Raw genomic sequence first — 21,906 nt, 5'->3', positions numbered from 1 at the left:
GTGTTTAATTTCAAAAAATTCAGCAGGGGAGAATCGTTCGTCCTCATTCGGAAATGAAAATTATACTGATTCAGGTGGGAAAACGATGCAGGAATCTGTGGTACTTAAGGTAAGGTTCGCGCTGCAGCGGCTATTAATGACAAAGTCCCAGAGAACTCTGCAAGAAGATGGCATGAAAGTGTATGCTTGGATATGTTCTTAAAGAAAAAAATATGGATCTTCAAAATCCGAGCTAACTCCTTGCAAAGTGCTTTTTCAACTATACAAATGAGTGAATCCGAGCTTTCGGGAAAAACCACCGCTTTCACCTTGGCGCTGAAGTCGTTTGTTCTGCAGCGACAGTGACACATGACGCCGCAGCCCCTGCTCTTCAGAAACTCAACATTGTTCAGGCAGCATTGATGAATACGAGACAAAACCGAGTTCTCCGTGCAAAATTCCTATGAAACTAAAACGGAATTGAACTGCCATTTCAATCATGAGCGAATTGAATTTTCAGTGAGCTGACAACCTATTTGAAAACCTTTTTACGGAGCGTCCTTGCTGGCGCAACCTTCAATACCACTGCCTTGGCCAGACAGTGCGTGTAGCGTTATGTGTGGCATACCAGCATTGAAGCACACATACACATTCAAACTCACACAGAGAGACGCAAAACAAATCACATATTGTTCAAATATATATCAAAACCCGTCTGACTTTCATGATTCACTCTGAATGGCATGGCACAGCGCTGCCGAAAACAATCACATCCCATGTCCTTTTGCAGCATGTCACCTGTTCACATGACGGAACAATGTAGAGGTGCTCAATCTCAATTTTTTTCAATGTCTGTCAACTTCACAGATCAATTTAATAAGGATGCGGGTCATCAGAAATAAAGTTTAGCAAGTGCTGCTGGCTTCCCAGGCGTACCAAAGATATTTTAGAACTCAGCTCAGTGAAGAAGGTACATTGGTGCGTTTCTCGAACAATAGCGATGCACTACTACGTGGCTTTGTCCTTTATCGGTTTTTGGACCTCCATCATAGTGACCGCCAAGCTGGGAACGCCTCCTGGCTCGAACAAGCTACATCAAGATGCAACCGACACCTTTGCGGTAACATTTCTTTTCTTAGTCAGTCACAATCGTCGCCTCTCGCTGTTCACTCTATTTCTCCATCTGTATCTCTCTGGCAATATTCATAGCTGTGGCTCTCAAAGACGAGCAAAAAGAAGGAGACAGACCCTGGGAGTTATGGCCCACTTCATCGCATCGTTCTACGTGGGTTTCCCGTGATGTCTCTTGTATTGACGTTCAGTCCCTTTCCGCCTTCTTCCAGCACAGGGCCGACATTCACTTCTTACAAGAGCTCCCTTTTCTCCCTCTTCAGCCTTTATTCGTATATTTGCCTATATCGCTGCTAGATAAATGAGCCGCTGCGTTACAGCAGTGTTTTTGTCGGGTGTAACGCGCTGCTACAGGTTATAGCAGCGTTTCTGTCAGTTTTAAAGCGCTGCTGTAACAGGGTGGAGAAGTTAAATTCCCCCCAAAAAAGAATGTTATTAGCAGACCTAAGTATCTCGACGTAGCTTACTGAAAGCTGTTTAAATTTGGCCAACCTTGTGAACGATCACGCTTCAAAACAGCTGCACATTAGTTAAATTCCTAAGAATCCCCGTTAGTTACGGAACGGAGAGACGCGATACGAAAGGGCACAGCGTATTTTGGTATGAAACAACTAGACTGCAAAAAAGTACTTCCTGCCCTTTAGATTTTGCTCGCTTATTGCGGTGAAGTTCATCGGAAGGAAGAAGCGGCAATGGCTGAAGTTGCTGGATACGTGTGCATGTATATTTTATTTATCAAACTGTAATCTTAAATAACTGCTGCTGCATTCATTCTTCTCCGTATATGACTCAGGTGGGCTTTTTATTTTTCGTTTTACTTTTTGGTGTGAACTGCCGTATTTACTGAACTTAAAGCGATTGTGAGTCATTTAAACAGCGCTGACCAAAGAAAGAAAAGAGTCGCAGTTTCACACGAAAGGTGAAGCAGCGATTGCGATAGCCAATTAGCAGACAGTCATACGAAGCAATGATACTACTTTTACCGGCCTCATCAACTTGTGAGCATTCGCTTGCTAACTAAACTAACAAGCATGGTGTCAGCACGCACAGCAGACATGAGCACATCACACTCGATGACCCCGAGCACTCGCCGTCAAAATATTGCCGTGAGGGAGCGCGGCAACCGCAGCGAGCGAAGTGACCTTTGCGCTGCATATCACTTCAACGCAAACTAAGCGCCGAGAATACACAGCACGCACAAATCTACGAGCCGTCGGCACACCGGGATTCAGCTCCTATGGCAGATCGCCCTCAAGATACGGCGGCGGAGCCGCGCGCCACCGCCACATATGCAGTTGCCGCCGGAGTAGAACGCCGCCCCCTCCCCTCCCCCCGCTACTTGGCAACGTTGCGGGCTCGCGCGAAAGGGAAGGAGGCGTGCTTCCTTCCCGCTTTCCTCCCTTTGGCACGGCCGAGATTGAGCCGCGTTGGTAGGCTCGCCTCGCACGCTTTCACTCCCACATATAGCGGCGGGCGAGCGGCGAAGGTGTTATCGCCCTCGGATTTCATGCAGAACGTCGCGGTGAAGGCGACGCCGTTGCTAGAAATGCGGCTATTGTGTTCATATAATTGCTATTGCAATAAAAGACCAAATGGGACCACGGGTGACCCTTGGTTTCGTTAACATACGGCGACGCTTCTGCGGATAGAGTGTATCGAATTCTCTTCGCGGCGCAGCCTTCTCGCCGCCCGTTGCTGCTACAAACTGACTGCAGACTTCAACATCAATTTATACACATAGTCGAGCAATACAATGTCTCGGCGTATACACAAAGGAAGGAGAGACCTACTCAAGCACCCACCAAGATAATCTGCAAATAAAGGGGAAGTGGAATCCAGCCACAATGATCGTAGAGCAGTTTGGGGCCACAATAAATATCAGGTCGTGTGTGAAACCTTCAGAAGATTCGTAGTGCCAGCGCTGACGTTCGCGAATGTCCTTCTTGGCCTAAGATCGGATATATTATCGGGGGTGAAATTTAACCAAAGGTCGATGGGCCGGTAGGTTTTGGGATTCTATGGCCCAATCAGAAATGAGGCAGTGCAAGATGACATGGCTTGGACCTAGTTTGAAGTCAGAGAAGCACATAACAAAATTAGTCTTGAAGAAAGACTCATGAACATGCATCAAAATAAATGACCGGCTAAAGTGCACAAGTATCTGTACTTAAAAAGCGTGAAGACGCAATGGAATAAAAAGTCAAGAAAGTTGGCAACCAAGTACAGGGTAATGGAAAGTGTAGATAGACAACCAGGAGTAATCAAAATGAAGGTGAGAGAGAGAGAGAGAGAGATTTTAAGGAAGAGAAAGGAGGAGAGGTTGGCCTGGAGAGCATGTCTCTAGCCTGCTACTCCTCACTGGGGAATGGGGAAGTGGGAAATACAGGGAAAGGTAGGTGGTGGGTGATTATGGTATGGTACAATGAGATACTATATACACGTTGTCCAATATGCGGATGCGCACTGTAGACGCACTACACGTAAGAGTAATCTTGTCCATGCAAAAAGTATTCTTGTCACAAAAACTATTGCGCAAACACATTTCGCACTGACCGCACGTCTCACAGGTTCTAGAGGCGATCGAAACAGAGACTGCGAATTAGATGCTAAGAACGGAAACAAAAAATAGCTTGGAGATTCACAATGATGCGAAAAAAGAAATTAGGAGGGAAAATCTCAACGATAACAGGAACGGAAGCGCTGAAATTGGATGCTCGCAATGGTTTCCTAAGGGCAAAAACATACTGGAGCAACTATTCGCGATTAGACGAGGTACGTGTATGATGCAGCAAAAATCCGGAGACCACTCAGCCCATCCTAACGATATTCGAAGGGATTCACCCAGCGAGACCAGTACGCAACGTGCAACTTCCATGAGCACATGAATTTAAAGTGTGCGAAAGCATCAACCGGTTAGCAGTCAAGATACGCGAGAGATGTTTAGGGTATTGGTGGAAAAAATGCAGGGAAGAGACTGATACGACCACGCCCATTACAGGCATGGGCAAAGGTGAAAGGCAGATAGAGCAGTTTAAAGAGGTCTATAGAAGAACGCTACAAGGAAAAGGATTGATATTTTCTTTGAGTAACTGAAGCAGGCTAGGCGACGATTTCTCACCGCCCCGTTTCTGAGGGAATGCTAATAAATCGTCATCATCATCATGCACATCACTTGCTGAGCGGCGTGCAGGAAGACGTTGTTGTCACGCTTGGTAAGTGCGGAAATCGGAAAAGTGAAATGCAGCAGCTACCAAACACATCGACGATGATGTGAATGAGTTAATGGCATTCCCTTTGAATCGGGGCGATGACAAATCGTCATGTAGTCTGCTTGATTTAATCAGGTATGCTATACATGTTTTTCAGCACTTCGACTTCCTCTTCGCGCGTGCACGATATTCTGCGATTCCGTGCCAGCTCTTCAAGTGATTGACTGTGTCCTCCATTCAATGGCCATAGAAATTACAGCGAATCTCGACCAGGCAGATATAAATCGCCATAATATCAGCTTTCAGTGGATACCTTCACACTGTGGCATGATAGGGAACCAACAGGCAGACGCTGAAGCAAAAGACTGCTCTGAATAATGCTTCTGAGATGTGCATTCCTTTCTCACGAACAGACACAGATAGCTTACTTTGTTGCATGATACGCAACCGTACGTTGGGGCAATGGACCCAACCAGATCGACGACACAAGCGAGCGCATAAATGGGACCCAGAAAGCAAATTCTGAGCGACTCACAAGCTTAAAAGAAGCCAAAAAAAAACAATGTGCACAGGATTCTTCTTTGCGTCGCATTCACCCAGCGTTATAGACACCTTAATGGTTGCAGTGACGCTATCCCAAATTGTGAATACTGTAGTACCAGAAACACTTGATCATATATCTTCCGTTTGCCCTGCGTATGCGTAAGAACGACAGAAACTCGTCTCTTCCATCGCAAACATCGATAAGAGGCCGCTATCAGGCGAGATTATTTTAGGTCCTTCGCCTAATGCAAACAGCGCGGGCCTGATAACAAGTGCCGTTTTGGCCTTCTGACAAGCCACTGGGCTGGACGCGCAGCTTTAGAGATGCCACAACGTTGTGAACATGTATATACACACCTTCTCTTCAAACCATCATCATCATTTATCTGCCCTTTTGTTCCCCATTCTTTTTCCCCAATGTAGAGCAACAGGCCAGATAAATTTATAGCTCAGGCCGACCTCGCCGTCTTTTTGTAAATAATTTTATCCGTCACACACACATGTTGAACTGTTGCTAGTTGTCTCACACAGAACTGTTCATCTATTTAAGTACGAAGTTTTCACCTTGCCTCATTTAAAAGGGGCTTAAATAAAGCTGTCTTATCGGAATCATTACAGGCGAGTGTTTATTTAGGAGCTTTCTTTCTTTCTTCCAAGAGCCTGCTTCATATTATGGTTTCTTGAGAATTGTGTTTGAAAACGCGTAGCTGATGGCGAGCATGACAGCTAACTGCTGCTGCTGGTATTGCTGTGTGATTCTCGCTGAAAAATTCGCGTCGTGTTTGCGACGTCATTAACCGAACTTGATGCTGTCGATTTGAGCGGATTTACGACGCTTCTTTCTTGTGAATTAAAATCGCAATAAATAATTTTTTCTTCTACTTTGCGGCGTAGGAGCGCAATGACAACGCCGCAAAAGGAGTAAACAGGGTATTGCCGCCAGCGCTGATGTGCCTTGGCCTTCAAATATATCGAAGGCTTCTTTCTCCCATAACATTTCAAACAAATATACTCGAAATTTTGTAAGAAATCACCTTTGCAACTTTCCAAGCTAGGCGCTAAGCGAATTTCAGAGTGGAAAAATACATCGAGAAGGGCCTTTCGTCGACGTCTGCAGCGGAATTACGACGGCGCTGCAGCGCCAACTCACGCTTTTATAAAGCCGTGCCTTTAGTGACTTCATTGACTGGTGTACGCATTTCCGTTAACAAATTCGTAAGTATACTGTTCTTGAATAAACATTGACGGCGCTTATTCGGCGATGTCACGTGTATTCATCAGTAGCAAGATCACTGCAATGTGTGCCAGCTTTGCACCGCGCAGAGTCAGTTGAGACCTTAGTGTGAACCAAACACACGTACCTATTATGAGGTGCAGACACAGCATTACGGCAAGGGCGGGATAAAAAAATGACAACCATTCCAATCTATGAAGATGGAATGGCGGCGAAAGCCCTTTGCTTTTGGTTTGAGAGCTTTGACTGCCGTCAGCTTTCGCTGCCATTCCATCTACACAGAGTGGAACGGTTGTCATTTGTTTAGGGTGTATAATGATGGAAACTGATGCGTCTGAACAGATGATTTAGTATAGAGCGAGGTTGATGTTTGATTGAGACTGTTTATTTTGTCGGCGTAGTCACGATTGCTTCATGAACACTATGATATACACTCACTGGTTCGACTGCAACTATAGAGAGGTTCCTGGCTAGAATCAAATCAATGCACGTCCGGTTATGCATGGTAGGTATCATCGGGTTAGAGTACCACTGCAGACCAAACTCTTCCAACATGTATTGCATGACCCATCTCGTCTCTAGATCAAAAATGTCCACGTTGATGTCTCCGTTGATCATCACAGGTGTGGTATCATCCTTTCAATTCAACTTGAAATACGTGGTCGTGGACTTCTTGGTTTCGGAATTGGAAGTAGCGGGCGAGATGGTCGTTTTCGTTCAGCATCGCGGCCACGTTCTTCGCTGGTGTTCGTTTCACGCCAACGCCGTTTACATTCTCGATGCTGTTCTCTCCGGCGCTTCTCGTACTCATGTTGTTCATGCAATGTCGAACTAAACGTGTCCGCCCCATTGATAACGCAGCTGTTGAGTGGCTCACACCCCGGAGGAAGAAGAAGACGACGAACCTGCTGCTAACCTGTCTGAGCAGCTCTGCCTATATTTATCGTTATTTTCGTTATTTTCTGGTAATATTACTGGTGAGAACGGTTCAAGACGTCTGTCGACTCGAAAAGGTACCTTCCCTATCGGAGACCGCCGCCGCCTCACAAGGTGCTAGAAGGAACCAAGCTGGCACCGACGAGCACCCCGCCATGACCTCCCAAGGGCTGACACCGGGCCAGAAACGCCAGCTGGTTTGTACAAGCCAGCCTGTCTACAAGCGACAAGACACTGGTGAATCTGAAGACGAGTCAACTATCATCGAGGACGACAACGTGGCGAACCCTTCAGACCTAGACATGGACGAGGGTGGTTTCCGAATCGTGCGCCATCGTAAAGACAGCGCGGAGGGCATTCCAGTGTTAATCACTGCAGCATCAGAAAGAGATGATTTAAGGCATGTAAACCCTATTGTCCTGTATTCTGAGCTTGAAACGATTCTGGGTGGAATACCAGTGAAGAGCCACTTCACAGCACAGGGAGCATTGCTCTTAGATGTAGAGACAGAAGGAGAAGCCAACGTCCTTCTAGAGACCACGAATATCGGTGGCATAGTCATATCTGCCCGTGTCCCACACAGTTATATTAAAAACACGTGCATTGTTAGAGGAGTCCCTCAATGGTACTCGGATGAAGAGCTGCTCACCTACCTGAGACCTCAGGGAGTATTCCATGCAAGAAGAATCATCCGTCGGGTCCAAACCTCGCCATCTGAACGGGAGTCAAGGCGCACTAACTCGGTGGTTCTCACATTTGCTCCAAATTCTGAACGCCCGGAGAAGATCAACCTTGGTTTCACCAGACAGGAGCTTGTCAACTACGTGGATACACCACCACGCTGTTTTAAGTGTCAGCGTTTCGGACATATCGCTAAGTACTGTCGCGGGGAAAAGAGGCGCAAGCGCTGTGGGGGAGTTCATGAATTTAAGACGTGTGCAAGTAAAGACAACTTTGTGTGTGCAAATTGCGGCGGTGACCATCCTGCTAGCTGCGGTCGATGTCCTGCGCGGACAGCTGCTCAGCGAAGAAATGTTGTTTGTTCTGGGTCCAAAGAGTGCAAGCACACCATCGAACACGAAGACGACGTCCAGAGCGCCACAACTAACTGGTTTGGAAACAGAGTACGGATCTCATTTCCCGCGTCTCACACCGATAAACGAAGTTATTGAGCCAACGCAAACGGTCACAGCCGCTGAGAAACCTGTTCGAAAAGAGTCCGAAAAACGCACCTATGCGGCCGTAGTAAACCGACCTCAAGTACCACTTGGCAACAGTCAGCAAGAAAACTGCCAGCATGTGATACGCGATTTGTCCACGGCACTACGTTCACACGTCGCGAAGATGCCTGCTAGTTCAACGAAGGATATGCTGGAAGCAGTGCTGGCCCTTGAGTCAGTAATACTCTGCTCTACTTCCACATACCCTCAGTAGCATAATGGCAATTTCTTGCCCACTTGGTCCATTCCGTCGTCCAAAAGTGCCCTTAATAATGCAATGGGACTGCGCCAGTATTCTACAGCGTCTTTCTGAACTCTGCCTTTTCCTTCGAGACGTACCTATACCCATTCTAGCCCTCTCGGAGGCCGGTCTCCCAAATGGAAGGACAATCCCAGGGTACATCAGCCATGGAAATCCGAGTATACCATCATTTGCAAATGGAAGTGCGATGATATACATCAGGCGAGAAATACCTCACGTCACATTACCAGTGCAACACCTTCGTTCTACCTTCTTGGAAGTCGCCGCTGTGCAAGTGTGCTTAGGAAAACGAAAACAGCGTGGTGCCGGTGTATATAAGTCCGCGCAGGAAGGTCTCCATGGAGGCGTTCATAAAGGACCTTTGCATTCGTTGCCCCTCTCCTATAATAATCTGTGGCGACTTTAACGCACATCATTCGCTTTGGGGAGATAAGACTGCAGATTCCCGAGGCAAGGAACTTGTCGCAGCCGCGGATGCTGCTGACTTATGTATCGCGAACGATGGCAAACCCACTTTCTTCAGACCACCAGATTCATGGATTGCCATAGACCTCGTGATCCATTCTACAGACCTTGTCGTATCGTCAACAACGGCCCCAGACAGGATGGGCAGTGACCACTTTCCGATCTTCACCAACATCACCGGATTTCACACTGCTGGGCGACAATTCTGTGCTGTGACCCGCTGGGACACATACAGAGAAGCGTTGGATGAATCCCCTGGTGAGCTGCTCGCAGATATGCTGCGGAGCAAAAGAGTGGCTACCTCAGTGTTGAAACTGCCAGATCATATCCCTACTCCTGATTTGAAACTAAAGAACCTCTGCGCAGCGCGTAGGAGAGCGGAGTGAAAACTAATGAGAAAAACGGGAAATCCATCTGCGAAAACTGAATACAACAGGATAAACGCTGTCATCCGTCGTCACACAAAAAGGTTAAGACGAGTTCAATGGGCTGCTTTCTGTGAAAGTTTATCGGCGTTTACTCCCGTGACAAGGATATGGGGAGTAATGAATAGCCTATCCGGAAAGTTTCGCCTACACAGGCCATTCGAAGCACTTACTTTAAAGCAAGGAAAATATTTGCAAACCCTTGCAGAAGATTTTGCAGACGTATACACATCTGGCAGATCAGCAGGAGTATCGAACCCTCTGTTGTCTGAAGCATTCCATACCATGGATACGCCGTTCACCTTTCGTGAGTTGGATTTGGTGCTTAGCAAATTAAGAAGACGCTGTGCTGTGGCTCCCGATTCGATCAGCAATGAGATGCTGACAAATCTGTCATATGAACGAAAGCAAGCCCTTATGGAAATATTTAATCACGTCTGGAGCACAGATCCCAGAAGCCAGGAAGACAGCATGGGTGGTGCCAGTGCTCAAGTTCGGAAATGATCCTGCAAACCTCACCTCAAATGGGCCAGTATCGCTAACATCATGCGTATCAAAGTTGATGGAAAGACTAATATGTACGAGGTTAACATGGTATCTTGAGCAAGTAAATAGACTGCCATCATGTATGACCGGATTTCGTCCACGGTTGAGTGCCCAGGACAGTGTCTTGGATCTACTAAGCCAGATCGAGCACCATCGCGTAGACGGCCTTTCCACACTCGCCATCTTTATGGATGTTGGCAAGGCATACGACTGTGTGCTTCATACAGGTATCATCAACGCACTCCGAGTCATGGGTGTCTCGGGAAGTGCTCTTCGATTCGTCCATGAATTTCTGAGTGATCGATGTGTCCAAGTTAAGCTCGGAAGTATAATGAGTGACAAGGGACGAATTTCCCTCTGCGTCCCACAAGGAAGTGTCCTATCTCCCTTGCTTTTTAACGTTGCGATGGCCAGCCTTCCAGATGCCCTGAAAGTACTAGGTCGGACGGCCGTTAAAATGTCCATCTACGCAGATGACACCTAGGATCTCGAGGTACCAACACAAACGTTTGGCCCAGGCCGCAATCTCCACTATTGATCGCCACTTATCGACGCTTGGCCTATCTTTATCAGCAGAAAAATCTGCTTTCATGCTTTTCCCAGGAGTGAGACGCAAGTCAACACTTCTGACGCTGAATATCAGAGGGCATTCAATCCTTCGTGCAACTCATGTTCGGTTCTTGGGCGTCACCATCGACAACAAGCTACTATGGCGTGGTGCGGTCGAAAGTGTTGTGGCTGCATCAATGCAAAGAGTCAACGCACTTCGTCGATCGGCAGGTGTACGTTGGGGAAACAATCCTATATCCATGCTTAAACTGAACGCTGCACTGATAACAAGCCGCATTCTCTATCAGCTCCCTCTGATATCACCGTCATCGAGTCAATTCGAGCGCTTGGAGGCAGTGCACAGAAAGGGTCTTCGCTTGGCGATGGGAGTTCCAACGGCGGCTGCAAACAAGAAAGTCACTAATGAGGCAGTGTCTCTTCCACTCCGCCTCTTGGCATATCAGGCCTTGCTGACACAGCTAGTAAGGCTGAGCGAGTCACGCGCAGGCACGGCGCTTCTCCGGCGGCTAAGAGCAAGAACTCACTCACATTTCCATGCGGCGCTGAACACCTTCCGATTTTTAGGATTGGAATGGCCTAAATGAAGTCGCCTTGACCCGCCATGGTCTTTTCCGGACGTTACCTGCAGCCTCAATGTACACCACCTACCGACGAAACGCACCATTTCAACTGCCGAAGCAAAGTTTATTGTGCTCGACCACTTGAGCACTGTGTTTCAAAGCCATCTACAAGTGTACACAGACGGTTCGGCGTGCGCACAAACAGATAGCTGTGCAGCGGTATTCTGCATACCATTCCTTGATGTGTCATGGTCTGGCCGACTGGGTCGCGTAGTTTCCTCTACAACAGCAGAAAGCGCCGCAATCATCGCGGCTTTGCGGAAACTACGGGCCTTTTCTGCACGAGATGTCGTGGTGCTGACGGATTCCAGGTCAGCATTGCAGAGATTACATCGGGGCCTACCTCTAGACAATTTCACAAGGCAGTCTCTGGCACTGATTGACGACCTAACGAGCAAAGGATTTAACATAGGGTTTCAGTGGATTCCATCACACGTAGGAATTGATGGAGACGAGGAAGCTGACGCCCTAGCACGCCTAGCGCTGACATGTGTCCCAAAAGTAAAAGCTCCAAAAGCTTTTCGAAACCCTAAGGATGCAATCCGCCTTCACTTTAGAGAGATCCACAAGAATCCACACAAATCCTGCGTGACTCATGGATTTACATGCGAACAAGCGACGCTTTTATACCGAATCAGGACCGACTCCGCGTACACCCCAGCTTGGTTATTCAAGACTGGGCTTCGCGCTTCCCCAATGCCCGCAGTTTGACACAGAAAGAAAAGCGATGGTCGACAACCTACAAAAGAGCGGTTTCACGCACAGGACCTTTGAAGACGTTGTTTTCCCCGGAGGGCCCGCGGCATTCAGGAAGAGAGCACACCCCTGATCTCAATTCGAAGGAGGATCAGGCGGAACAATGGCCGGCTAGGTATGCCAGGCTAACCCCGCCTGCTTCAACATCACCACCACCACCATCACCACCACCACCACCACCACCACCACCACCCCCAGCGCTCACACCCCCTTAATTCATGACTCATACCTCCGTTGACGCGGCCTCCCAATTACGACGACAGAAGAGAATTCTACGATGGAATTATGAGTGGCAACGGAGCCAGCTGCGGGAAACGACGAAGCTCGTACCATTGCTGATGAAGAAAGTGTTTTCACAACGGAGTCATATGTGGATGAAGACGACTACGACGAACGCGCGAGTAGTGGCACTAGCGCGTTTGTGCTGTTGGCGCTGAGAATTTTAAGTCCTTTTTGAAAAATTTGTACGAAAATTTTTTTCAGAAACATCTGTCCTTACCCGTGTGCTTTGAACCTCTTTGGGTGCCACGTGTGACAAGAATAGTTCACGGGTGCTTTACAGGCTGCCGAGCCCACAAGGGTTTGTGCCATTGAGCTTGGCCGGTTTTTGCACTCTCACCAGGATCGGCCCATATGATCATTTTCTATGTTGCCGGACGCCAAAGTAAGTTGTTGTAAAAGGAAAAGCGATGTGGACATCGCATCTGTTCAACAAAACAAAACGGCTGCTTAACACGAGGGCCATGTTGAGTCATTGGTCTTCGTAACGCATGTGCGTGGAACGCATTTGGCAGGTACGCACAATGAGCTGTTCAGAGCTCCGGTAGCATCGCGTACACATCCGCTCTCATAGAGACCTGCACCTTCATTGCAGCTCTCGCTGCTGAAGTAGTGGTCTTGGATCCGAATAAAGGAAAACTCGTAGCCGCGAACTTCAGCCATCCCTGCTTAGGGTGGTTACCTGCTACTGCTTCAGAGCATACATTCGAAAGCGCCCTCTAGGTGGACATCATTGGCGCCTCAATAGGAGATGGCTTGAGATGTTGTGGCGAATGGACGTGCTTTTCGGGGCTTCGTGGCGACGACGAAATCATAAGTTTTTGTGCATGTTTTGACCTTGCTTCTGTTTTTCATATACTGATTTTTTGGCCTCTAAATAGTATTTGGGTGGTTTTCTTTTTCTTTCTTTTTTGTCTCTCGCATTTCGTGTGCGCGGGTGTGTTTCGTGTACATTTGGTTTTGTAAGATGGTTAGAGCGTCCTTTCGCGCCACGTTCTTCAACACGCTGCAGAAGATGGAGGCTTTCCACGAAGAGCTTGTCAAACAGGTGGAACAGCTCAAAATTGAGCTAAACAGGGAGCGTGATGCACGGAAGGTAGTTGAAGAAAGACTGGAAGCAGCCGAAGAAAAGCTGAATAGGGCCGCCATTGTGAGTGAGAATGTACGTGACAATGGAACGCAGTCCCCCGGCGTGACAGAAAAGGAAGTGCTAGCAAAGTACCTGGAATTCGTGCAACGTGCTGAAGAGTTAGCTGGAAAGAGCGGCACCTACCTTGAGGCCGCAACGCGGCAAAAGTAGGAGCACAGGGGACAGTGCCCCTCGTACAGTCTGAGTCACATGCAAAAGGACAAAGGGAAGCAGGGAAAGGTAGGAGAGAGTGAGAGGGTGAATATCACCGGCGACTCAAACCTGGCTAGGTGCTCAGAAGCAATTGGGGAGAGGGTGCAAGGCTATAAAACAGTGGCAGTAGGGACGCTTCCAGGGCGGACACTGGATAAAGCGAGCAAAGGAAAAGCTCGCGGAAAATGTCCACGTGCGCAACCTTGTCATATTAGCAGGTGGGCTAAATGACGTCCTAAACAGAAAAGGGACAGGACTAACCCAGCGCTTGGCGAAGGGTGTGGATGACTTGCGCCAGCTATCCCCTCAGGCGCAGATCTTGGTGTGCACGGTGCCGGAGGTGCCTGTACGTGACAGTCACGTACAAAGCGCCGTAGTGGCTGCTAATGAGGTGATATATAAAATGAGCCGAGAGAAAGGCTTCGAGGTTGTCGAAGTAAACCGGGAAGTGAGAAGGTGTGGTGGTTTTAAACGAGACGGGATGCACTTCAATTACATGCTGGCACGAAAAGTGGCCTGGCGACTTGGTGGTCCCGCTATTGCTCCCTTTGGGGAGCCCACGGGCGGTCAGCAGGCCAGACTAGGTAGTAATGAAGAAGGTCCCTTAGGGGACCCTAAGAAGAGCATCGCCATCGATAACAGAAAAAGGAGGAAAGCAGGAAGGAGAGCTCGCCATGCAATAGGCTACATAACCATTCAGCGCGGCAAAAGAAGGAAAAATGAACAGAGATTGAGGAGCAGTTAAACAGAGAACAAATAGGGGTGCATGTTGTTACAGAAACGCACCTTACAGACTCGGAAGTGCCTCTAGTGATTGAGAATTATGTTTGGGAAGGGTGCAACAGAAGTAAGTCGGAAAGAAAGGGAGGGGGAGTCGGAATGCTGGTCCATCAGGGAGCCAAATGGAAAAAAGTAAATTCAAAATGTCAAGAGAATCTTTCGTTATCAAGTACAATGAGCGGGAAAAACTTGGCTGGGCGTTACGTATTTGTGGACCGGAAATAATTGCACAGAGAAGAATGAAGACTTAGTGGAATGCATAAGAGCTGATATTAAGGGTTTCGGGAATGATGCTGAAATTATCCTATTAGGTGACACAAATGCCCACATACAGGATTTAGATGGCTATACCGACAACAACGGGAAGTCAATGCAAGACCTTTGTGGGCACCATAACCTCGTTATCGTGAATACAGTGCCTAAGTGTGACGGGCAGATCACGTGGGAACTGGGAACGCGGCAATCAACCATTGTTTACTGTCTGATGACAGAACGAATTCATGATAAGTTGAGAGAAATAGTCATTGATGTGGAAGGGTATAGCAGCATAGGGAGTGACCATGAACGCATCATTTTGAAAATGGGATATGTAGTAGGGAAAGAGAGCAAGGAGTGCAAAATGGCCTGTCCAAATTTGAACGCTGAAAAAATAACAAATATAGTCACTAGAGTCGAGGAAGAACTTTAAAAAAATTAAATTATGGGTTTTTACGTGCCAAAGCCACTTTCTGATTATGAGGCACGCCGTAGTGGAGGACTCCGAAAATTTAGACCACCTGGGGATCGTTAACGTGCACCTAAATCTAAGTACACGGGTGTTTCCGCATTTCGCCCCCATCGAAATGCGGCCGCCATGGCCGGGATTCGATCCCGCGACCTCGTGCTCAGCAGCCCAACACCATAGCAACTGAGCAACCACGGCGGGTGAGGAAGAACTTGGCAAATGGCCAAATAAAGAGTGGGAATATAGTGAGCTTCAAAGTGTAATAACTACAGAAATACGGAAAGAGAAACAACATGTTCGTTGGAAAGAAAAAAAAAAGAAACTGAACATCTGGTGGAACAGGGAGATACGAGAAGCGATCGTCGAACTACAGAAAGCATTCCGAGAGCACAGGCAGGCAAAGAAGGTGCAGTTGCGGCAGGATGAAGTAACCAGTAAATGGGCAATATACCGAGAGAAAAAGTCTATGGTCCAAATACTGGTGCAAATAAAAGGTGAAAGTGAACGCTGGTTGTCAGAAATACCTGAGAAAAAGAAGGCCGCAGCTAGAATACTTTGGGATCACATAAGTTATGAGCCACTGTGGAATAAAGTTTGTAAACAGGGATAAGGTGCCTCAGAAAGGCCACTCATGAAGCACAATGAGGAAATTAACAAGGGCAACTCATTAATTTTCAACTTTGAACACTTCCACAATATGTTGAGACGATGCACCACGCAGAAATACACGATGCACCGCACGAACACCTAGTTTGGGACGGCTGCCACTTAAACCGCAGTGGAATAAAGCTAGTTTCCCAACACATAAACCATTTATTAAGGACAAGTACAGAAAAAGACTCTTTAAATCCACCTCAAATACCATCCCCACCAAATCTGCGGAGCGTGCCACCGCGAACAACACAACTGCGACAGTCACCTCAAGAACACAGGGAGCGCAGACAGTGGAATGTGAAACAAGCCACTGCACAAGTGCAACCGTCACCTCAAGAACAGTTGACACACAGACAGCGGAATGTGAAAAGAACCACAAGGCACACACCACACCAAAAATGACATCAACCACAGTGCAAACAGACACAACTGCAACAGACATAAGAAACCCACCACCGAAGTTTTCACACAGAACCCCACACACCTGCCTGCACACGCACAAAGTCAAGCAGAAACCGAGCTGGAATTAAGCCAGGCATGCGGTAATAAAGCTGCCAAACAGAAAAACACCAAACGCAAATCTCCCCGCAAAAAGACAAATAAATGACAGACATCGCAAATCAATAACTCTTCACTGCCACGAAGCACCGAATTCCAACAGGCTAGAAAACTTACCAAAAAACATGCGAGCTACACCTCCCATCTGAAAACCTACACAATATCCACAGAGAAAACTACATCCCGAAAGGTCTAACACTGATGGCTGTACCAGCTCTAGGAACACTCCCACCACACCATCGTGCAAATTGGCAAACAACGTTGCACAATGCCTCAGTTTCACTCTTGAATATCCTCAAGGAACACTGCGAAGAACAAATCGAAAGTTTTAGCCAGAGACTTCGGAACATAGCCCTGACACCAGATGAGAAGAGAGATATAGAACATTACGACGAAAAACAGTCCAGAAAACTGGTCCAGAAATAAAAGGAAATAAGCAAGCTTTAATCAAAAAACAACCATCCAGCCAAACAGCCACCACACACCGACAAGAGGGACCTCGAGTTTAGAAGTCCCAGACGTGAAGTAAACTTCCACAAAACTAAACCAGTCCAATGTTATAGATATTTCAAAAACGTTAAGTAAAAAGAAATAGGCGTACTCAGCAAGGGCCTAAACTTTTGTCCCACGAACACAATACATGAATTCGAGCTTCACAGGGACCTCTCAGAATTCTCCCGACGAATGCGTATCAGACACTTTTTTGCCGACACACCAGACACCGGGACGACACCACTTAGAGCCCAATCCACTTGGACTCCCGAACCAGAACAAGCCATAGAACGTGGGATATACCTTAAAACTGTCACCAAAGAAATTATAAGACAATCCAATACATCTAAGCGACCTAAACACTTAACTGCGTCGGGCAGTCGTATCATTTCAAATTTTAGTTGCCGGAATGATAATGTTATTAAGGAAGCAGATAAGGGTGAAAGTATAGTTGGCCAGCTTTTCTGAGGCTCCTTATCCCTGTTTACAATCTTTATACCACAGTGTGCTATTCCATCTGTCAGCCGCTTTCTTGATTTTGGACTAAATTATTACGCAGGAAGTCAACAACAACATAACATATCCCAGACGAAGATGAAAACAGACTGGAAGGAGAAGCGGCAATATATTTCATCCGTAAATGAACAGCCGAATCTTTCCAAGGCAATGAAGAGGTTGTATTTGAAGAAAAAAGAGCATGAAAGAGACCCAGGTGGAAAAGGAGCTGGTGCTGGCAAATTTCAACTAGAAGAAAGCCGAAGAGAAAATTCCTAAGCGCGCAGCCACAGGGCTAGACGAGGTTGCTGTTAGGCTGATTAATGAACTAGGACCAAAAAGTAAGGAAGCTCTGGTGATAGCAGTGGAAAAATTAAAAAAAATGACGAATACAAGACAGTTGGCGACAAAGTAGAATGAATTTAATTTATAAAGGTAAGGGGGAGAAAGATAGAATTCACTCGTACAGACCGTTGACGATTACATCGGTAATATACAGGCTAGCCATGCAGGCCATGAAATTAAAGCTTTATGCATGGGCTGAGAATAATGGCATTTTGGGAGAACTTCAGAATGGCTTCAGAAGAGGTAGGCGTTTAGATGATAATTTATTTGTTCTTACTCAGTGCATTGAAATATTAAATATGGAAAGCAAACCGTTATATGTGGCTTTTTAGACATTACAGGAGCCTATGACAACCTAGACCGCCACATTGTGTGGGCTATTCTGGAAGGGGAAGGCCTAGGTGACGATTGTGTACAGATTTTGAGAGAAATTTACCTAGCAAATACCGTTTGCGTTGAGTGGGAAGGGATTAGGAATGAGGAGAAAGACCACATCAACATGGAACTGAGACAGGGGTGCGCTTTATCTCCACTGCTCTTTATGATGTACATGGTGAGGACCGAGAGGGCGCTAGAATGAAGTAATATCTACTATAATCTCTCATACAAACAGGCGGGTACAGTAGTAGAGCAGCATCTTCGGGGTTTATTTTATGCGGACGACATTGTGTTGCTAGCTAACTAGCAAAGTGATTTGCAACGTCTGGCTAATATCTGAGGACAGGAAGGCAACAGTTTAGGTTTGAAATTTAGGGTTAGAAAATCAGGTGTTATGGTATTCAACGAAAACAGTGAACAGACAGTGGCGATACAGGGCCAGGAAATACCTCGGGTAACATAATAGAAATGCCTTGGTATATGGATAAACGAAGGCAATATATATATGGAAACACAGGAAAAAACAATAGCAATGAAGGGGAAGAGAAATGCAGCCGTATTGAAGCACAGAGCGCTATGGGGACACAATAGGTACGAGGTGTTCTGAGGCATGTGCAAAGGTGTAATGGTTCCAGGTCTTACTTTTGGAAATGCCGTTGTTTGCTTTAAATGAGGGGTACAATCAGAACTCGATGGGAACCAAAGGTCAATGGGTCGCTTCGCATTGGGCGCTCATCTAAAGACTACAAATGAAGCTGTGCAAGGGGATATGGGCTGGACTTGTTTGGAAGTGAGGGAAGCTCGCAGTAAAATTCAGTATGAAGAACGATTGAGGAATATGGAAGAAAGTAATTGGGCTGGGAGAGTGTTGATGTATCTGTTCAGGAAAAACATTGATTCACAGTGGAGGAAAAGAACTAGGAGTCTTACCAGCAAGTATGCGGCTTGTAGGGTGGGCAACACAGCAACAAAGAACGCCAAGCGGAATGCCAAAGAGGCTGAAATAATCTCATGGGTGGCGGCAATGGAAAAGAAACCTGCCATGAATAACTACTTAAGAGGAAAAAAGCAAAATCACGAAAGAAACAATTTATGATAACTCAAAGGGAAGCTCGATACTTTTCGAAGCGAGATTGGGATGCCTTAGAACATGCGCCTATAAAGCGAGATATAAGAAGGAAGAAGAAGCATGTGCGTGCTGCAGTAAAGGTGGGTAAACTTTCGAGCATGTTTTATTAGAATGTGAAGACGTCTACCCAGCGGTAGATTTAGGCACCACGGGCCTCCTTGAAGCCCTTGGGTTCGGCGAGAGCAGGGAAGTAATCCTAGAATGCTTGCGCATGAAAAATTCTAGCAAAACGTACCTCCTGATGACTCCCAGTTTTCATAAACCATCAAGCATTGTTGCGATACACAGTATTGCTGAAAGTTTTGTTTACAATCTGAAGTGGTGACTCATAGATTTTCGTTGCTACCAGTTCGCAGACGCCACAAAAAAACCTTCACTTTATAAGGACTCCTGCCTGACAGTTTTGTCTCGCTGGCACTGTATAGGGTGTTTCTTTGCTTTTTGGCATTGTTACGTTTCGCCTACAACGCGCGGTATAGCCGGCGCGGATGCAACGGACGCCGGAGCTTCGTTCAAAGCGGCGGACATTTTGGCCCGTTCGGAGCTCCCGCAGTCTCCCCGCCAAGCGCGTCCAGGCGTGTTTCAGTGCCACGTGTCTTCGTGTGTGCGTGTGTGTGTGTGTGCCCACGCTTGTCAAAGCGCGGCAGCCGGGGAGAGGAGCTCCCCAAGTTTGAAGCGAGGAGGTCTGACAGGCGCCAGCTTGGCGATGCGTCACTACACTCGTCTCAACGTGTCTCTCAGTCTGTCCGTACCCGCCGTCACGTGGTCTCGTCACGAGGCCTTCCTTCTTGCCCTCAACTGCGAAAGTATAAGAGCAGCTGCCCCCGGACGCCAAGAGAGAGGCTCCGATTTCATCCGTTGAGTTACGTGCTCTCCCGTCTCTCCACTTCGGTCGACCTGACCGCGCGCTCTTTTGCGATGTTAGAATAAACCAGTTGTTCTGTTACCAGTCGACTCATGCTTTGCCGGGACCTTCGGATGCTTCCAGTGCCCCAGGCCGCCAGGCCAACGCTACCCTTGGGGCTTGCGACCTATTTGCAATAACGGGCGTCAGCACTGAGGTTCCAACAACTCGTGCCAGCGGTGCGATTCCAACAGCTGGTTGCCAGCGGTGAGATCGCGACAACGGAGGCCAGCAGCGAAGAGATGCGGTTGACTGTATGCTGAGCAGCACAACGACCATCCGGGAGCAGTGCAACGAGCCCTGTGTGATGACTGGTTGCCTGCAGCGGAACGACTGCGCTGAATTCTTGGCTGCGAGGTTTGGTGAGTGCGGGACTTTCTTCTTCTGAGTTTTGCCAGGCTTTTGTTAGTGTCAGAAACAGAGCTGGTAATTGTGGTTGTCGTTGCTGCCGGGTTAGTTTGCGGCAAGACAATAGTAGGCAGTAGAGAAAGCAGCATTCAGAGCAGCCATGGATTTGAAGTCGTTGCGCAAACCGAAATTGCTGGAGCCTGCAAGAGAGTTGGGTCTGGATGTCTCAGACAAACTCAGAAAACCAGAACTGCTAAGGGCTATTGAGTTAGAAGCTGAGGATGACGAGCTGTCGGAATGCCTTGAGACCATTGAGGAGAGGGAGACGGCAAAAAGACAGGAGCGCGAACTTAAAGAACAGAAAGAGAGACAGGAGCGTGAACTTAAAGAACAGAAAGAAAAAGAAGAGCGTGAACGTAAAGAACAGATAGAACGAGAGCAACAAGAGAAAAAAGGAGAGCGCGACCGTCAACACGCTTTGGAAATGAAGCGTCTCGAGATTGAGATGGAACGCGCTCGTAATGGAAGTCAGGCACACGGTGCAGGAGAACGAGTATTGTTCAAAATGACTGACCTGATGCGGCCGTTTAAGCTTGGAGAGGACATTGGTTTGTTCCTGGTTAACTTTGAGCGAACGTGCGAGAAGCAGGGGTTCTCTCGGGAAACGTGGCCACAGCGCTTGCTCACTTTGTTACCCGGCGAGGCGGCCGACGTAGTCGCTCGCTTGGAGAGAGAGGAGGCAGAGGATTTCGACAAAGTGAAATCGAGTCTGCTAAAAAAGTACAGGCTGTCAGCGGAGGCGTTCCGTCGGAAGTTTCGGGAAAACGAGAAAGGCAGAAGTGAGTCATATACAGAGTTTGCGTACAGGCTTATGTCAAACATGGAGGAGTGGCTCAAAGAAGAGAAAGCGTTTGGTGACCACGAGAAAGTTCTGCAGTGTTTCGGGCTAGAACAGTTTTATAGTCGGTTACCTGAGAACGTGCGGTACTGGGTCTTGGATAGGCCAGACGTTAGTACGGTGGCTCGAGCCGCTGAGCTAGCCGAGGAGTTTGTGACGCGTCGGGCTCGTGGAGCTAAGGACGGTCAAAAGGGTGAATTTGGCTCCAAGTTTGAGAGGCCGAAGTTCACGCCCATGAGAGCAAAGGGGGACACACGTAGTGCGGATGCGAGTGAAAGCAGTCCGACCGAACGTAAGGAGACGGCGGCAACCGAAGGCGAACGCAGAAAGCGGTTCGAGACGAGGCAAGCGCGCGTTTGTTATACGTGCCAGAAGCCGGGTCACTTTTCGGCGCAGTGTCCAGAAACAAAAACAAAAGTCGTGTTTTTGTCATTATGCAGCACTGACGAGAACATGAAGCTTCTCGAGCCTTACATGCGAGACCTCCTCGTGAACGGGAAAGAGTGCCGAGTGCTTCGCGATTCCGCAGCTACGATGGATGTAGTTCACCCCTCTTACGTAGAACCCGATATGTTCACGGGCGAGTGTGCATGGATCAAGCAAGCCGTGGAAGCTCATAGCGTGTGTCTGCCCGTAGCAAAAGTGCTTATTGAAGGACCTTTCGGAGCACTTGAGACGGAGGCG

The 21,906-nt window shown here is 47.6% G+C and overlaps 2 protein-coding genes across 2 annotated transcripts in view; one reads left to right on the top strand and one right to left on the bottom strand.

The window, feature by feature from the left end:
• LOC129382439 (uncharacterized) overlaps positions 1 to 21,906 on the bottom strand; it is a 182,380-nt gene that overhangs the window by 149,315 nt on the left and 11,159 nt on the right. The gene's annotated exons all lie outside the window — the stretch shown is intronic.
• The window catches only part of LOC126522171 (uncharacterized), a 60,668-nt gene continuing 39,639 nt past the window's right edge, over positions 878 to 21,906 (top strand). Inside the window, exon 1 of the mRNA XM_050170913.2 lies at positions 878 to 1,099. Within this exon, the coding sequence (XP_050026870.2) occupies positions 980 to 1,099 (120 nt within the window). The 5' untranslated portion in view covers positions 878 to 979. The remainder of the gene's footprint in view (positions 1,100 to 21,906) is intronic.

The sequence above is a fragment of the Dermacentor andersoni genome, chromosome 6 (genome assembly GCF_023375885.2).
Source record: "Dermacentor andersoni chromosome 6, qqDerAnde1_hic_scaffold, whole genome shotgun sequence".
Classification (NCBI taxonomy): Eukaryota; Metazoa; Arthropoda; class Arachnida; order Ixodida; family Ixodidae; genus Dermacentor; species Dermacentor andersoni.
Note: the sequence above shows the minus strand (reverse complement) of the source record. Positions and strands in the feature narration are given on the sequence as shown.